The 15391-nt window shown below is 35.1% G+C and overlaps 3 protein-coding genes and 1 long non-coding RNA gene across 8 annotated transcripts; 2 read left to right on the top strand and 2 right to left on the bottom strand.

Annotated features, from left to right (window-relative positions):
* Positions 1 to 71: 71 nt before the first annotated feature.
* Positions 72 to 3330, bottom strand: LOC105675442 (uncharacterized). Its single transcript, XM_012372603.2, has 3 exons — positions 3197 to 3330; positions 1042 to 2720; positions 72 to 331 (listed from the first exon to the last, which is right to left on the bottom strand). Exons 1-3 carry the CDS (start codon positions 3306 to 3308, stop codon positions 233 to 235), a joined length of 1890 nt encoding a protein of 629 aa, XP_012228026.1. The 5' UTR covers positions 3309 to 3330; the 3' UTR covers positions 72 to 232.
* Positions 3331 to 3846: 516 nt separating this feature from the next.
* Positions 3847 to 8912, top strand: LOC105675268 (uncharacterized). Its single transcript, XM_012372270.2, has 10 exons — positions 3847 to 3959; positions 4334 to 4619; positions 4745 to 5162; positions 5263 to 5523; positions 5597 to 5684; positions 5774 to 6167; positions 6260 to 6390; positions 6530 to 6777; positions 6842 to 6870; positions 6984 to 8912. The coding sequence occupies exons 1-10, from the start codon at positions 3941 to 3943 to the stop codon at positions 7132 to 7134; spliced, it is 2025 nt and encodes a 674-aa protein (XP_012227693.1). The 5' UTR covers positions 3847 to 3940; the 3' UTR covers positions 7135 to 8912.
* LOC105675444 (uncharacterized) lies at positions 5689 to 15389 on the bottom strand. 5 transcript variants are annotated; one of them, XM_067355874.1, is made up of 7 exons: positions 15251 to 15389; positions 14346 to 14693; positions 13850 to 14094; positions 13538 to 13732; positions 13137 to 13412; positions 12313 to 13064; positions 5689 to 11836 (listed from the first exon to the last, which is right to left on the bottom strand). In XM_067355874.1, the coding sequence occupies exons 2-6, from the start codon at positions 14494 to 14496 to the stop codon at positions 12345 to 12347; spliced, it is 1587 nt and encodes a 528-aa protein (XP_067211975.1). In that variant the 5' UTR covers positions 14497 to 14693; positions 15251 to 15389; the 3' UTR covers positions 5689 to 11836; positions 12313 to 12344. The 5 variants fall into 5 exon arrangements, with proteins under 5 accessions (XP_067211975.1, XP_067211976.1, XP_012228028.1 ...); XM_067355875.1 differs by having other exon boundaries at positions 5689 to 13064; positions 15148 to 15389; XM_012372605.2 differs by having other exon boundaries at positions 5689 to 13064.
* LOC137000109 (uncharacterized) lies at positions 13319 to 13818 on the top strand. Its single transcript, XR_010890408.1, has 2 exons — positions 13319 to 13457; positions 13524 to 13818. It is a non-coding gene; the product is annotated as an uncharacterized lncRNA (long non-coding RNA).
* Positions 15390 to 15391: the final 2 nt, after the last annotated feature.

Genomic DNA, 15391 nt, shown 5'->3' with positions numbered 1-15391 from the left:
TCTTTGTACATTATATCTCGATTGTTTATCGCTGATATTTTTGGTCAATTTAAGATAACATTACCGTTAAGTTTCTTGTTTACCTTCTTATTCCAAATATGTTTTATTGGAAATAATGAATAATCGTACACGTTTATTTATATTTCAGGGAACATTTTTAGCAAATTTTTCGTTCGAGATCTAATCTTGTAAACAGACGACGAAAGAAGTACTCTTGCTCTGGATAAATGGCCTAATGGTGGTTATGATGGTGCCTACGATCTTCTTTCTCCTCCTTGCGATACTGCATCCAGTTAGCCCATTTGTCCAAGTTTTCGTAAGCATGAGGCTCCTGTAGACAGATGAACAGATGCCCGCAATATTCAGAGATAATTCAGAGATATGGCACGTACTTAATTGTAATTAGTACTGTAAAACTCTGCCGGTTGAGAATTAGGCAATTTAGGCATTTGAATCTGAAAACAAATCAAGTTATCACACTGTATAGCTTTATACTGTATGGACATGATTCGTTTAATTAGGCGCGATTTTGATGCAGGTAATCAGGTAATCCCATTCCTTGTTTCATCTACTTTTTCCTATTGCCTTTTTTGTCATTGTTTGTGATACAAATATGATTTTTTAATATACTGCTAATTTTTTTAAGATTTATTAAAATTATATATATTTTTTAAAATAATCAAGAATAATAATTGAAAGATTTGTGAATGATGTATGTATAGACCAACTGTTGATAATTGTTGTTCAATTAATATATTAATTACCGAACATGTGACAAATTTCATATTAGCATAGACTTTATTTAGACTTGTTGAATTACAATTAAAAGAACTTTCATGAAATTTTGCAAACTTTTTGTTTTTGCTTCAAGATAGTTTTAATTTTGAACATTATTTTAACGAAAGATGTTGTGTACCAAATTTCGCATAGAAATTAATCTCATACTTTTACATAATAATATTTACGATGTTTTAATTAAGCTCTTGTTCTATTTATTTTGTTGAAATTATAAATCTCTTCGTAAATTGCAGACACACTTACCAACAACTTGATTCCACCTCCCTGATGTCCTGGTGTAGAACCTCCTCCAGCTTGTACAGACTCCACCGAGCCGGCGGGCAGACTCTGATACCCTTGATGCATCTGCATTTGCACGCCTCTCGTATACTGCCTGTGATTGTCGTTTTGCTGGTCATTGCTGTTTTCGTATTCCAAGTAAGGCAACAAATCATCATCCACTTGTCGCTTCTCAGCAGGCGCCAAGTTCTTTGAGTAAGACACCCAGGACGTTGACTCCTTGGGCAAAGCACGGCTCGTTATAGGACTTTCTTTCATGGGATTCACCGGATAAAAAGCCGGACTTGCGCTCTCAATGGCCGATATTTTTTTTAGAACAGCATTCAAAAGAGTACTGTTTATTGACGAAGCACCAATTGCACCGCTAGCATCCAATGGAATCTTGGGTGAAGCCGAGTCATTGCCAGTATCAGGACTAGCTGTCGTCGCACTCTTCGCGGCCGCAGTGATGTTTCTTTGCAAGTCCGTCAACATGTCGAATACTTGACTGAGCACATCCATTCTCTGCTTAAACGGCAATGTCGGATCCACTGTTGGTTTTGCGAAAGGAAACACACCAGCGAAAGGTTTGAAGGGTTTCTTCGCTGTAGAGGCAGCAGCTGCCGCGGTCTTTTCGTAAGTAATCAAATCGTTCAGAGTTTCTAACATGTCGCTTTTTAGGTCGCCGAGCTCCGACAATATCGTGTCGACAATCGCGTCTTTGGCAACTGCGATGGATGACGCATCGTTCAAGGATCTCGCGATTTTATTCGGCGAAATGTCGTCGGATTTTACAGACCGCAGAAAATCGCTTTTTGCGTCCGAGCCGTCAGCTGCTCCCTGCGCTGCAGTTGCGTTCAAGTTTAAGCTGTCGAACAGTTTGTCCAGAAAGTCTGACACCTTCGAGGAGTACTCGGTCGGACTGGGGATTACGGAGGATGGTATCCAGAAACTGGGTGGCACGATAGTGCTCTTCGGCGCGGGTACATCGGTCGTTGCGCTAGCGGGAGTGCTGGTGGCGAGATTCTTGAAGAGCGTATCCAGGAATGCCGACTTCTTCGCGATAAACGCGCTCGGATCCACCACGGGTCCGAAAGATCCACTTGATCCGAAGAGTCCGCTCGGTCCGAAAGGCCCGAACATTCCCGGCGGATATTCCTTTGGCGTGTCGTCAGCAGTTGATTTTATCGCCGACATACTTTCTATTATCTGTGATGGGTCCGAATCGGTTTTACCGTCCAAGACGGAATTGGTGTCGTCTGCAAAAGAAGGCACTACGCTTCTTTTTTTGCGGAAGGAAGCTGTGTTGTAATCGGGTAATGTTTTTGGCAATGAAGACGACATTACGGGTCCGAATTTCGGGCCCATCGGGCCAAACTTTGGGGTGAATGGACCGAACATACCGCGTTTATACATACTGCTACTTTTTTTACTGTCTAGCAGTGCGTTCGCGTTCGCTAAAGGTCCGTATGATGCGATCGGCTCAGCATCTGGTATATTATACGCCACTGGTCCTATACCGCCAAACAAATTGCTCAGCATATCTGTTTTCTTAGAAATGAGCATCTTCGGATCGACAAATTTCGGGAATAACGGAGATTTCGGCGCGTAAGGCACGGATATCGTGTCCATTCCTAGTGGAGGCCCAAGAGATCGTGAATAAACTACAAATTGCAAAATAATAATCGATAGGTTAGTAACCATATTTTTTGTGCGGTAGAAAATAACACAATAAAAAATTGATAAAATGAAAAAATTAATAAAAAATTTATACTTTGTAAGATTAGATTTAAATCTTTATTATGTATATACGAAAAGGTAGGAAAAATATTATTTTGATAAAAAAACTATATCTTTAATAACGATTAGTTTTTAAATGTCCGGCCACTGGGACACTTGATTTAATTATTAAAAACGAAATTTTTCCTCTGAATTAAGAAAAATTATAAAACACTTATTATTATAAGCCGCTTTCTTTTTATCTAACACTTGAAAAACTTTTATCTGAATTTAAATTATTAAAAAAAAATTTTTAAACGTAAAAAAAAATTAATTTTTTAGAACGGATATCTTTGCAAAGATATAAATCTAATTTATTTCACATTTACAGAATAGCGAAAGAAAAATAATGCAATATTACCGGGTTGGGATACAAAGTTTGTCCATGGTGCTCCGGATGGAAGTGCCAGAGTTAAATTGATGGTAAACGCCAGCAGGCAGGTGAAAAGTAAAAGTCCTTTCTGTCGAAACATATTGCACTAAGTAACGCGGTCTATGCCGTGAACTTGCTTTTATAATAATCATTGATCAATAATCCTTGCAAAGCCGGGATTACCTGCATAGAGAATGCTTGTGACTAAGAACTTGGTAAGTCTCATTAAAATAATCCACTCACCATATGTAAAATTTACAGTTGTGTACATTAATTAGCCGATGCAATTCCCTCTTAGAAAAATGCAATTTCCTTCTTAAAGACGTTACTGCGTCTATTTTAAGCCATAGAAATAATCATCCTCCCCATCAATATTAGATAGAGAAAATGGAGATTATGCATTTTTAACTATATACTTATAATATTTAATAATATTTAACAAAAAATTTGCATCTGTGCAGTAACGAGAATGAATTTCTATCGTTTGCAATTCATTAAATTGCGCTTAATTTTTTTTTGTTCACCGCAAATATAAGTGACGCATATTATGTGTGCAATCGAATTTTACAAATGAATCACGTATACAACATTTGTCAGTTGTTTTCAATAATGCAAATGTAAGCTGCTTCAATTATTTCGTGAATACTTTATTTTGTGACTCGACAAATTTGATAGGATACCTAAGGTCGTTATAAAATTTGTTATTATCCTTTTAACCCTTATATTATTAGCATGGATAACTTTGAGCGACGTGAGTAACACATTTTTTTTTAGTAGAGCTGCTTTTGAAAAAAAATAAAAACAAATAATGATTATTTAAATTGTCAAGTTATAATTGTCAATTTTACTTATTAGCTAGCCGTGTACATTTTCGATTATTTACCCTATTCAAACGAGATGTTGTAGTTGAATATATAAATAACTAAATTTAACGAATAAAATAGGAGGAAAAGGTAGAATATACAGACTTTTCTTTTTATAGAAAATTGTCCAAGGAAATGATAAAATAATTGTTAGAAAATATAGGTTCAAGTTTCAATTTTAATATAAAATAAAAAGAAATGCATCTTTTGAGCTTCTAATCTGATTGTACATCATTAATTTGTATTGATGTTGTAATTACAGAGAACACGAATAATACCAATGTTATTGCGTCAGAAGCCAAAGATTTTGAGGGGAACAATATCCCGAATATAATCACATTATTATTGAATATATATCATCCGAAAGGTGGTATACCCGCATACGAACGTGTGCTGAGAAAAGTTGAAAGTTTTCTAGAAGATTGTGATTCTCGCAAAAAGCAATTATTGCTCTCGATGATACCTGCTCCGAATGATGTACCAGATCATACGGTTAAACAAATTTTTTATACAACTACAGGGTTTCACAGACTAAATCGACAGGAAAAGTAAGCATCCTAAGTATTTCTTATTCGTATTGTGTAAATCGTTTTATAAAATATCTCATTAACATATTATGTTAACCACATATATATTTCAATCTAAATTTTACTTAAAACAATATGGACAATAGTGTTTCATCATCGAAGCAAAATTTTTCATACAACAAGAATGCATCAGACTCCAAGTCATCGCTTCGCGAAGCTTTTCCTTTTCGAGGTTTCCCTGAGAGCGAAATTTCTACGATTTACAATCATACAAAAAATGTAAACAATTTGTGCAGAGCCACAGAATATGATCTTCCTCGTTCAGAAACTCTCGAAAATTCAGCAAATGTTAATGCAAATTCTGCAACGTATGTTAAACAGCAAGCCGACCCATCGTTGAATTGTCAATTAAATAATAATCGAAATAATTGGTTGAACAAACATAGCAAGCATCAGATACCGTCTTGTCGGCAATATTTACTTAATAAGAAATATAATGTGCCTGCCAGAATTAATAGCGGGAGTGCATCGTATCTTCCTCATTCATCTCAAACAGTAAATCAGGTATGTAATGAAGAAATAGATAAAAAAATAATTTGAAATAAATTAAATAAAATAAACAAACTGATATAATCAATACAAATAAAATTCTCATAAATTATAGAATGCACGCTCTACGAAGATCCATAACAATACCGAGATAAAAGCGAATTGCTTGCAAAATAAAATTTCTCAGCAATTTAATGACGTTGAATACGAATCTAAACATTGCAAAGATACTTGTGCGTTTGACAAAGACAAAAAATCCGATATTTCGTATATGATTATCGATATTGGCCAAAACGCAACAATTAAACAGACAGTTAGAAACAACACACATAAAATGGATGTACATTGGGACGAGGATCAGAATGTTGTTGTAGATGTACTTGAAGATGAAATATTATAGTTTAAATCAGTCTATTTCCAAAAGTAATGAAAGTTATTAAATTCTACAGGCGGACGATCTCTTGGCGCCAGCGCGCGATAAACTTAAAAAGAGTATAAGCAATTTTTTGAAACGGGCGCAAGAAGGAGTTTCTATTGGTAATATTATTCATTTTATCTGTTTATTTGTCGTATATTAATCACAGATAACATATAAAATTATAAAAAGTAATCTCTCGTGTATACAGAATTGCCGGCCTTTCCACGCACCAGGTCGTATCCACAGATGGACTCCTCGAATTCGATACATTTTACATCGAAAGACCGGAAATCTGGAATGTCGCATAAAATTTTAGGAAAAGATTTTACATCTAGGGTCTCAAGTAGTGATGATAATAGCTTACTTTTTAAGTATCAAAATACAGATGTTAATTTAGGAAAGAATGAAAGAGCACAGGATAAAGAGACGAAGCAAGGAGCATTTACTTGTGTTAGCAAACTGCGGAATACGAAATATACTTCTCAGAAATCGAACGAGCCGATTGAATTGCAAGCTCAACGAGATGATTCAGATTACATTACGGAAAAGAAAGTGGCTACGGTCAAGTGCGAAGAACATGATACGGAAGAATCGATATATGGGTAAATGTGTGATTATTGCATTGAATGCAATGTTTAGCAGCATGCGCGCGCGCGACAGCGCTAATATAATAATAAAAAAATTGTCAATTCAGATGCACAATAACAGGAGCAAGATCAAATGATGTAAATTCAGAGGACAATTTTCAAACTCACTCCATATTCCAATTAGCTGCGCACAAGAAACGATATTACAACACATTATTGAATGTTCAGAAAGCTAAAGGTTCGTTAAAATACATTAATGTTATTTTGTTGAACAGTCCTTCAGATATGGCTCACTGATACCTCGTGCGAAATATTACAAACTATTTGACGAGACATACGAAAACTGTTGAACGCTGATTACTTTAATTTTATTACAGTCGCAGTAACGAATTCCTTAGCGTCTTCCTCGAATTATTTAACGGGCTACGATCCGTATTATTCGAATCACGCGTGTCAGCAGCAGAAACACCTGTTTCGCCAGCAATGTCATCTCGCAGCGGAGCCGCAGTTTTCAGCTTGTTCGACAACGCTATCCGGATTATCGAATGTACATGATAATCAGTACAGTTGGACAAAATCCGATTGTAAATATCTATTACTAAAGCAGTTGAAACTTGAACGGCAGGTAAGATACAAGCACGTAAGTTGAATTATTCCCAGATATGTTTACTCACCGTATATCATTACAGAATTTGCCCATGTATGTCCGAAATCAAAAGTAAGTTATTTCCATGTGCTCGATAACATATGTGTCTGTAATTCTCTTTCTTTTTTACGTCAATCGAATCACGTCATTATGATATATTTTTCTATTTGTTCACTCTCTTCAAGTGACTGGATTCGTCGTTACATCGGATCTGCGCATCCCTATTCCTTCGTACCGAGCGGAAATGATCCAACGGGACACTGTGCACGCCATAAAACATTGGAAGACATAGTTGGAAAATTAAAGGAGACTGAACGCAGTAACGTTAATAATTAGTGTTCTTTCTTGCATCGATTCGATGAGAATCCAGTGAGCAATTGGGCAGTTGTGAAGCTTCTACAGCTGTGACGTATCGCGACGAAGGACTAATTGATGTAACAGCAATGGTAAAGATGTCAAAATACTCACACAAAATGAGTATATATACACAAGTATATAGATATACATAAGCTCGATACGAATCTATTCATTTCGTTATAAATATTCTCACTTTGCATTAACTTTGTTTTCGCATCAAAAATAATGATTACGTGCTATTGTGTGGAAAGATTATCATGTCTAACGATTTGTATATACGTTTTGTTATGTTGAGCATTCCGATTTCTTGTGAGATGTGACTTGTAAAGTTCAATAGATCGCGCAACGGTTTTCATAATTTCGTTTGTATTTCATGGACGATTGCGTGACAATGGTATTTTCAATAGCATATAATGCAAGATATATAACGCTATGCTTAGCTGTCGCCGATCGAACCGTATTTAAACGTATTCACTAACAGAAAATGTATACTGTTCTGTTCGCGAGTAACATTATACAAAGTTCACTCTAATGACTAGGTGGTTTGTGATATATTATTAAATAGCACATACGGTCACACATGCACGCATTCGCACAGTCAATAGTGTATAATACTCGCTCGTTTATTTAGACGTACAAAAGATGACGTTTAAAAGAATATGTGATAATTTAAGTGTTACGTGACTCATCAATCATTTATTGTCCAGATCATTCGCTATCGGTGCGACAAATCACCAAGATCGCTGGATATCTGCGTCGTACTTGGTAATCTGTCTGTACTCATCTACATCCATTCTCCGACTTCTTCTGTAGACATTCAAACTTGCGCGAGATTTCCTAACAATTAATGCGCCGCTTGATGTTTATTCTAAATATTGGCAGCATCACATTGTTCACTCATATGTAACTAAATATATTAATAGAACGAGACACGTTACGCGACAGTACATTATCCGATTGCATTCACATAAATATATTAAGACAACACCCAAAATATACCCAAACAAAACAAACACTTTTATATGCGACAACATGTGACGCGTTACATGAATATCTATCATCCGATATAAATGATTAAGCCAATATATCCGATAAATATTAAGCCAATTAAATCATCCTACTCGAAGGAGAATTAAAGCGAATTGACAAGAGCTCATCCTGCAAAATTAAATTTCTATTTTGTCGCAGTTGCAAAAAACAATTACAACACTCTCAATTAATTTAAAATGTCCGTTTTACACGAGAACATTTTCTGCCCAATAATTTTAACTTGCAATTAGCTAGATTTTTGGATTTGTATCAGGTCAGATATAGACTTGTCATATTGTATAGGATTGTCTTGCTATCACTACAGGTCATGTTGTTGATGTCGAGTTTAAAATGTAAAAAAAGTTTGCGCCTATTAATCGTAATTGGAATTTATTGCTTAAATAATAATTTATTCATACAAATTCTAAGGAACATCGCAAACATACTGCTATTTGTTAACTTTGTTAATAACTTGAAGCAAACAGGTGTTGCGAAGATTAAAGTCAAATGACCGTTTGATCTTTACTGTAGCAATAATAACGACTTTAATTTAGACAGTTAGTCTCTTGTTCGATGCTATTATTTAATGACAAATCATGTTTTTTTTTGAGTCTTGAAAAATTCAAACTTTAGCACTCGAAGTATTTCGCAAACAACAATATGTAAAATGTAAAAATAAAATGCTTGTATGGTCGACAGATTATATTATTATATGCAGATAAGTTTAATCGTTTATTGTTTAACTTGGTAACAAAATTGTTTAAACTGTTTTACTCTTATAAAAAATAAATTAAAAATAATTCTATCAAAACCCAAAAGTGTAGTAAGAAATATTGAAAAATATAAATTAAATAATTACAATTGCTAAGTTATAATTTAACATATCTTTAATTAATACTGACTCAGAAATCTCTAAAAGGAGATAGAAAATTAACAAATCGTAAAACTTAATTTATGAGTTATCATTCAAGTCGTTATTTATTGCTAATTTGTTTGAGTTAAAAGAGTTATTAACTATTATAATGAGTTGAAACGTCGTGTCGCGAAAAGGCAAAAAAATAAATAGGCAACGAATAGAATTTCACTGACTTATAGATACGAGATAAAAACAAAACTTGTACGCTGGCCTGTTTCACAGAGACGTAGTCTCAACCCGAATTTGAATTGCAAATTGAATGAATTATAACAAATCATAATTACAAAGCTTTGGACGTAAAATCATCGAAAGAGAATGGATTCAATCGACATACACTAAATTCAAAGAGCATTATATTTCCCCTGGCAGTGTCTGTATATCTTGTTTTTAATTCAGAACTAATTGCCTTGTACGCCAAATAATATCTTATTCGATTAATTATTTGAAAATGACATATTTCAAACGTTTCTCAGCGTAGCAACAATGGGCGATACACCGAAAAAATTGTACGTTATCTTTCATTGTGCCCAACAGAACGCGTTATGACACCGTCGATATTTGCCATAACGAAAAACTGCCGTATCACACGCTATTACTTTTACTATGAACACGCATTTCTCTTATGACTAATAATTGATTTAAGATCGCCGCATCAAAGTTCAATAAATATGTGATCTGTGTATTGTTTCGCTATATTTGTGTTTACACTCGCGCGGTATTGTATCAAAAGACAAGATAGCTGGTAGTCGCCCTAATTAAGATTGATCAATACATTCCGTTTGATCGTATGATGATTGCGATACATTGATCGTGAACAAAGGAGAAACGAGGTATCAGAGAAATTCACTCTGAGGACTGTGTGACGCTGTTACATTTTAGATAGAAGAAACTCAGTGGGACGACTAATCATGAAACAAATCCGCTTGACGATTCCTCTAGGATGAATTGTACTTCTAACACGATATGTATGTACTAAAAAATATTTCGCTCTTTAGTTTGTTAAGATTATTAAAGAGATATATAATTGTACAAAAAAATACTTGACCAGAGTTGACTAGATTTTCTCATAAAAGTAAAGAATTAACACACAATGAATACAATATTGTTTATCTAATTTAAAGTTACATAAAATGTCTGGAAATGGTGGCTATGTTTCTATACGGGAATAGGGACGGACTTTTCTTCTTCAAAGCTTGAACAAATTAGCGATTTTCATTGTTTTTTGCATCGTGTAAAGATAAATACTTGACACCTGATACTTGAATGTCAAATAATGCTTGATTCAAATTTATAATAATAAAATAAAAAATGCCATCTATTTTTTGAGGGAAGTTATTCTGTAAAATTATTTAATTTTCAAATTATACTGTACACTGTTATTTATCTCGAGGATAAAAGCTCAATTAAGCAATTTGTAAGTCCGTCCTTGTGTAAGAGAATGATACCGTTGTAATATAATGAGCATATTTCAAACTTTATGAGCCAATTGGAATAATACAATGAATAATTGTTCCACGCATACTATTCCGTTCATACGGGAAAATAACTGATGCCAAACCGATCTTCCAGTGCAAACATCATCGAGTCATAGAATTTTCATAATCATAAATTATTGAAAACTTCTACATCAAATTATTTATTATTAAAAGTTTTCTCTCAATGCTTTTTCATAAGAATTTATCCTATATAAGGCCATTGGGTGAAGTATACATGTATAGATATTGTCATTGCAAAGTAAAATGTTAGTAAGATTTTAAGTGCTATGCCATTATTTATTAAAAAGCCATCCGATCATAGAATCGGTTGAACTGTAACATCAAAATTTATATATATATATATATATATATATATATATATATATACACATACATATACATATACATATACATATAATTTATATATGTATAATGTGAGAATGAAATCCAAATTAAAAGTCAATTGAGATACGTAGAAAATTATTTTAATTTCGTGTATCATGATTATTTTTCTAAGTTTATGAAAAATATTCTTTTTAAATATCTTCCAACTTCAGCGGTCGATTCCAACCTTCCGCTTTTACTTTGTTTATAATGGCAACACAGTTTTTTACGTATTTCTAAATTAATATTTATAAGCAGTTTGTGAAACTTTCTTAAACGATATTAATTAATTCAGTTCAAATTAATCACACGGTTGTGTTTTAAGAATTTGTAAAAAGTTGCACATAGATTTCGAAATAAACAGACAAATTACAGCTGCAAATTGCAATTGCCATTTTTTTGCGTGTAGAACGTAACAGAAAGATCGGTCTAGCTGCATTTCTCACTATGCATGTATGTGTATAATTCTTTCAAGGCTCAATATATACACTTTCCGGTACTTCTTAAATAATATGCGATTTATATACATACGTACTAAATGCTTTTTCAAGTATGCATGGAGTTCAAAATATGTTGGCATCAAAATACAATAGAAATAATTAGTCAAATATACATATATCAGTGTTATGTGCTATGTAGTGATCTTATACTTACAAAATTCCGTTAAAACTTACTTAGATTTATCATTTGGTATATGATTGGAATGAAATGGCATTATTTGCTTATCAAGTTTGGGCAGTCTGCTTTTGTGTAACGCAAAATATCAGGACAACTAAAGAAATCCTATCCTCTTGGCAGCAAATATACAAGGCAGCAATAACTTTACATCTCTTAATAACTTTAGATCTAAAAATCCTTTGGACACGATGATTTTGTCCTGAAAAATTCGATGATAAACTTGATAAATCCTACAATAAATCTGGACTACGGTCTTTTTCGCTTGTTGCATATGTGAAGTATAACAATCTACACATATCTTACATTTACATTTAAGATCACATCTGGTTCATGCACAGTTGAAAACACAGATGGAACATGTAAAGTTAAGATACAGCTCTGTGTTGTTTCAGTCACTGTGCATTATTCAATATGGAGTACAAAATATGTGTTGAAAGCAAGTTTGTATGTAAATAAAAGAGAGAGAGAGAGAGAAAGAGAGCAAAAAATAGAAGTATGATTTTTCAGTTACAATTAAGACTTTAACTACACGATTGCGGTCTAATAAAAGAAAATCTTCAAGTACTTGCTTTATGAAAAAAATTTCATCGATTAATTATTCACAGAAACTGCTCCGTTATACAAATTCATTTTTTTTTTCGTTTTTTTTTCGTTTTTTTCTTTTCTCTTTTTTACCTAACATGTGTGCTTTGTATTTCACAAGACGATCAGGCAAAGCTGTAAGGATCGATAGTTTTGCTAGAGCAAGGTTGAACATCATCTGGTGGTGGGCGCCACTGTCCTGACCACATGGTGTTAGAAACAACCACATTTGTGTCAGTAACCTCCTCCGTGTTGTTGCTAGACGTACATTCGGCCTCCCAGTTTCGGAGACCGTTTCGAGTCACTTGATTGCTCGGTATAGCCTCGCTCGTACCACAACAATTCTGTACGTCATTGTTCACTGGTGTTTGTCTAGTTTTACTCCTAACTTGCGTAGTACCACTATTCCTACGTTCGACGTCGGACCACGAACGAGCTTGCTCCACTGTAGATTGCAGAGGTAATTTTCGCGGTACTCGCCTAGGCTTAGTTTCCTCCGGTAGCGCGGTAGCGCGACTAGTGTCGGCTTTACTGTTACCTGGTGTATTTCCGTCACCGGTCGAAGTACTGTCACCATCTCTTTTTCGCCTCCTCCGTCTTCTCTCAATCTCGATATCCTCCCGCTGGGAATCTTCGTTATTCATGGGCATGTCTATAATGTGCTGCTTGGCCGAAGCCCAATGGTCCTTTTTGTTGGAGTCTTGTTTGAATTTTTCATGATTGCTACCGCGATGGCCGCCATTACTCGTGTTTGTATCACTGTCCGCGTTGTGTTTCTTCGACTGCTGCTGGTTCTTTACGCTCCACGAGGCAGGTCTCTTAGGACTACGTTCCTTCAAAGTGACCTGCATTTTAGATTACATGACTACATCGTAACTAATAATTAATGATTGCGCTTTAAAACGAGTATTATTTACCCCAGAGGAGGAAGAATTATCAACGGGTTTGTAAAGTTGTGTTGGTGTATGACTACGAGAATCCTGGCCTTTACAACTTGATCCACTGCGACAGTGTATCCAGGAAAGTAAAAATGCTAAGAGAGCACATGAAAGTCCTACTGCTGCTGCAGCAGACAATTGGGAACGTGTGCGTTTTGGTACCCAGCCTCCGCTGTGATACTCCCATACTGTACATGCTAACAATGCGCTACTCGCTGCATATGACAAGCCTATGCCAGTGAACATTATAGCATTCTATAAAAAGTAATAGATTCTATTACATGTGACAGCATTAACTCGGTATATACATTTAAATAGTCGCATAAACGTTTTGTATTTTATTTCTGATTCACACATGTGTTACAGATGATATTACTTACCAGCTTAGTCCAGTTTAAAGGAAGGATGTAAATAACGTGCGAAATATCAAGGAAGAGAAGGGCTGCGGTGATCAAAAAACAGAAAACAGCTACAAAGATCATGAATCGTAAACGATCTGCTAAAGGCAGCATAAAAAGGCTGACCTTGGCAGTGCCAGAACTGCATAAAGTTGCCAAACAAGCTGCAGAGGATATCTGCGAAATGCATTCATTAATGTATCTACATGTAAAATAATTTTACTAGTTTGAACATAATAAAACTTCCAATTTGTATATTGTCATTCCATGTAAACAAAATGATTTTATACTTACAAGTAATAAAAGTCTAACGACACCTGTAGCTGTCTTAAGATGCCCCTGTATATCGCAATAAATAACCACATGGCTTGCACGAGACCACTGTAGAGGATTGGACGAAGAACCAGGTCTGTGGTCGCTATTGCCATAGTGACCGTGATAGTTTGCGTGTGAATCCCAAGAATGGACTGTTGAATGGACTCCCGGCGAATCCAGCTCCGATGATTGGGAGCTGATTCGCCCCCCTGTCCTACTGCCTGCTATTGATACAACATCGAAACCATGTACACATTCACAAATCTAGATTACATAGAATCAAATTTTAAACATAAACAAAAAATATAGACAGTTAATCGGAACAAAAAAAAAATCTTGATGTTTTGAAAAAGCAGCTATAAAGCATAATAATCGACTTAGCATTCATTTTACGACTCGGTAGATTTGTGAACAAAATTGCACATGCAAATTTTCAAGTAACATATAAACATTAATAATTGAAAATTGTATATACCAATTTCGAAGTCTTGAATGTCTTCGGGTTTAGAATATATGGCAGGTGGTGGTTCCAGATCGCGTATCTCTTCTAGCAGAAGTACCTCTATTTCGTCGGCTGCGTATAAATCCGAGACCGAGCGAATAGGATAATGCCGAGTCTCGCTCATTACTTAGGTGCGCTCGCTCATTTACTCCTTCCTGCCTGCCGTCGTATCTTTCTGCTTGACCTGTCAGTGACCACCATTCATTGTCTAATTGATTCGACGACAGGTCCATCCGTTGTCTATAAGCCATTGCCTGCACGTACCATATGCCATCTTTGCCTTTGCAGGCAATAATACTCCCCTCTGCCTTCAAACCACACCTATCAAAAAGAAGAAAGTTTACATGGAGTAACATAAAGTAGCTTTAAAGATTTGACATAGTGAGGAAAAAGAGAAACACTACATTTATTCTTTTTTCTTAAATATTCTTAAATATTCAAATTCTTACTATTTATATTTTTACTTGTAAGTATTCAATATTATATATGTATTATATGTTTTAATCATGTTTAAATCATGAAATTTATGCGATGACTATTATATCTCGTGAACAAGCACATGTATCACATTCCTTTAATACAAACAAGAATGTCTCGTGTCATGTCAATACGGCTGTTGTATGAGAAATTAAGATGCAAGCGAGCAACTGTAAACTCGGCCAAATCGAGAACGAAAGAGCTTAGATTTAGCGTGCACACTTGAGCATTAAGTAGTGCGAAAAGTATTTCAAGTTCTTTGCGACGAGTCATGTTTTCTTGAACAGTTTTGTCGTACCAAATGCACATGTGGTCGTCAGAGTCAATTCTCGTGGTGTCTTAAGCATGCTGCCGTATCGGGAAAATTGCGTGCTGTCGCCGCGAGATTTCACATAACGTACCTCAAATTACGTTCGCCAATTGCGATGTATAGATCACATTTTTCCTAAATTTTTCACGATGAACTCACTAACCGTCCAACATATAGCCGCCATTGTCTTGCTGCTGTTTTTGTCCATAATCCATCGCATCCGTCGCGACCT

This window comes from Linepithema humile, chromosome 5, assembly GCF_040581485.1.
Source record: "Linepithema humile isolate Giens D197 chromosome 5, Lhum_UNIL_v1.0, whole genome shotgun sequence".
NCBI lineage: Eukaryota > Metazoa > Arthropoda > Insecta > Hymenoptera > Formicidae > Linepithema > Linepithema humile.
This window is presented reverse-complemented; position numbering and strand designations above follow the sequence as displayed.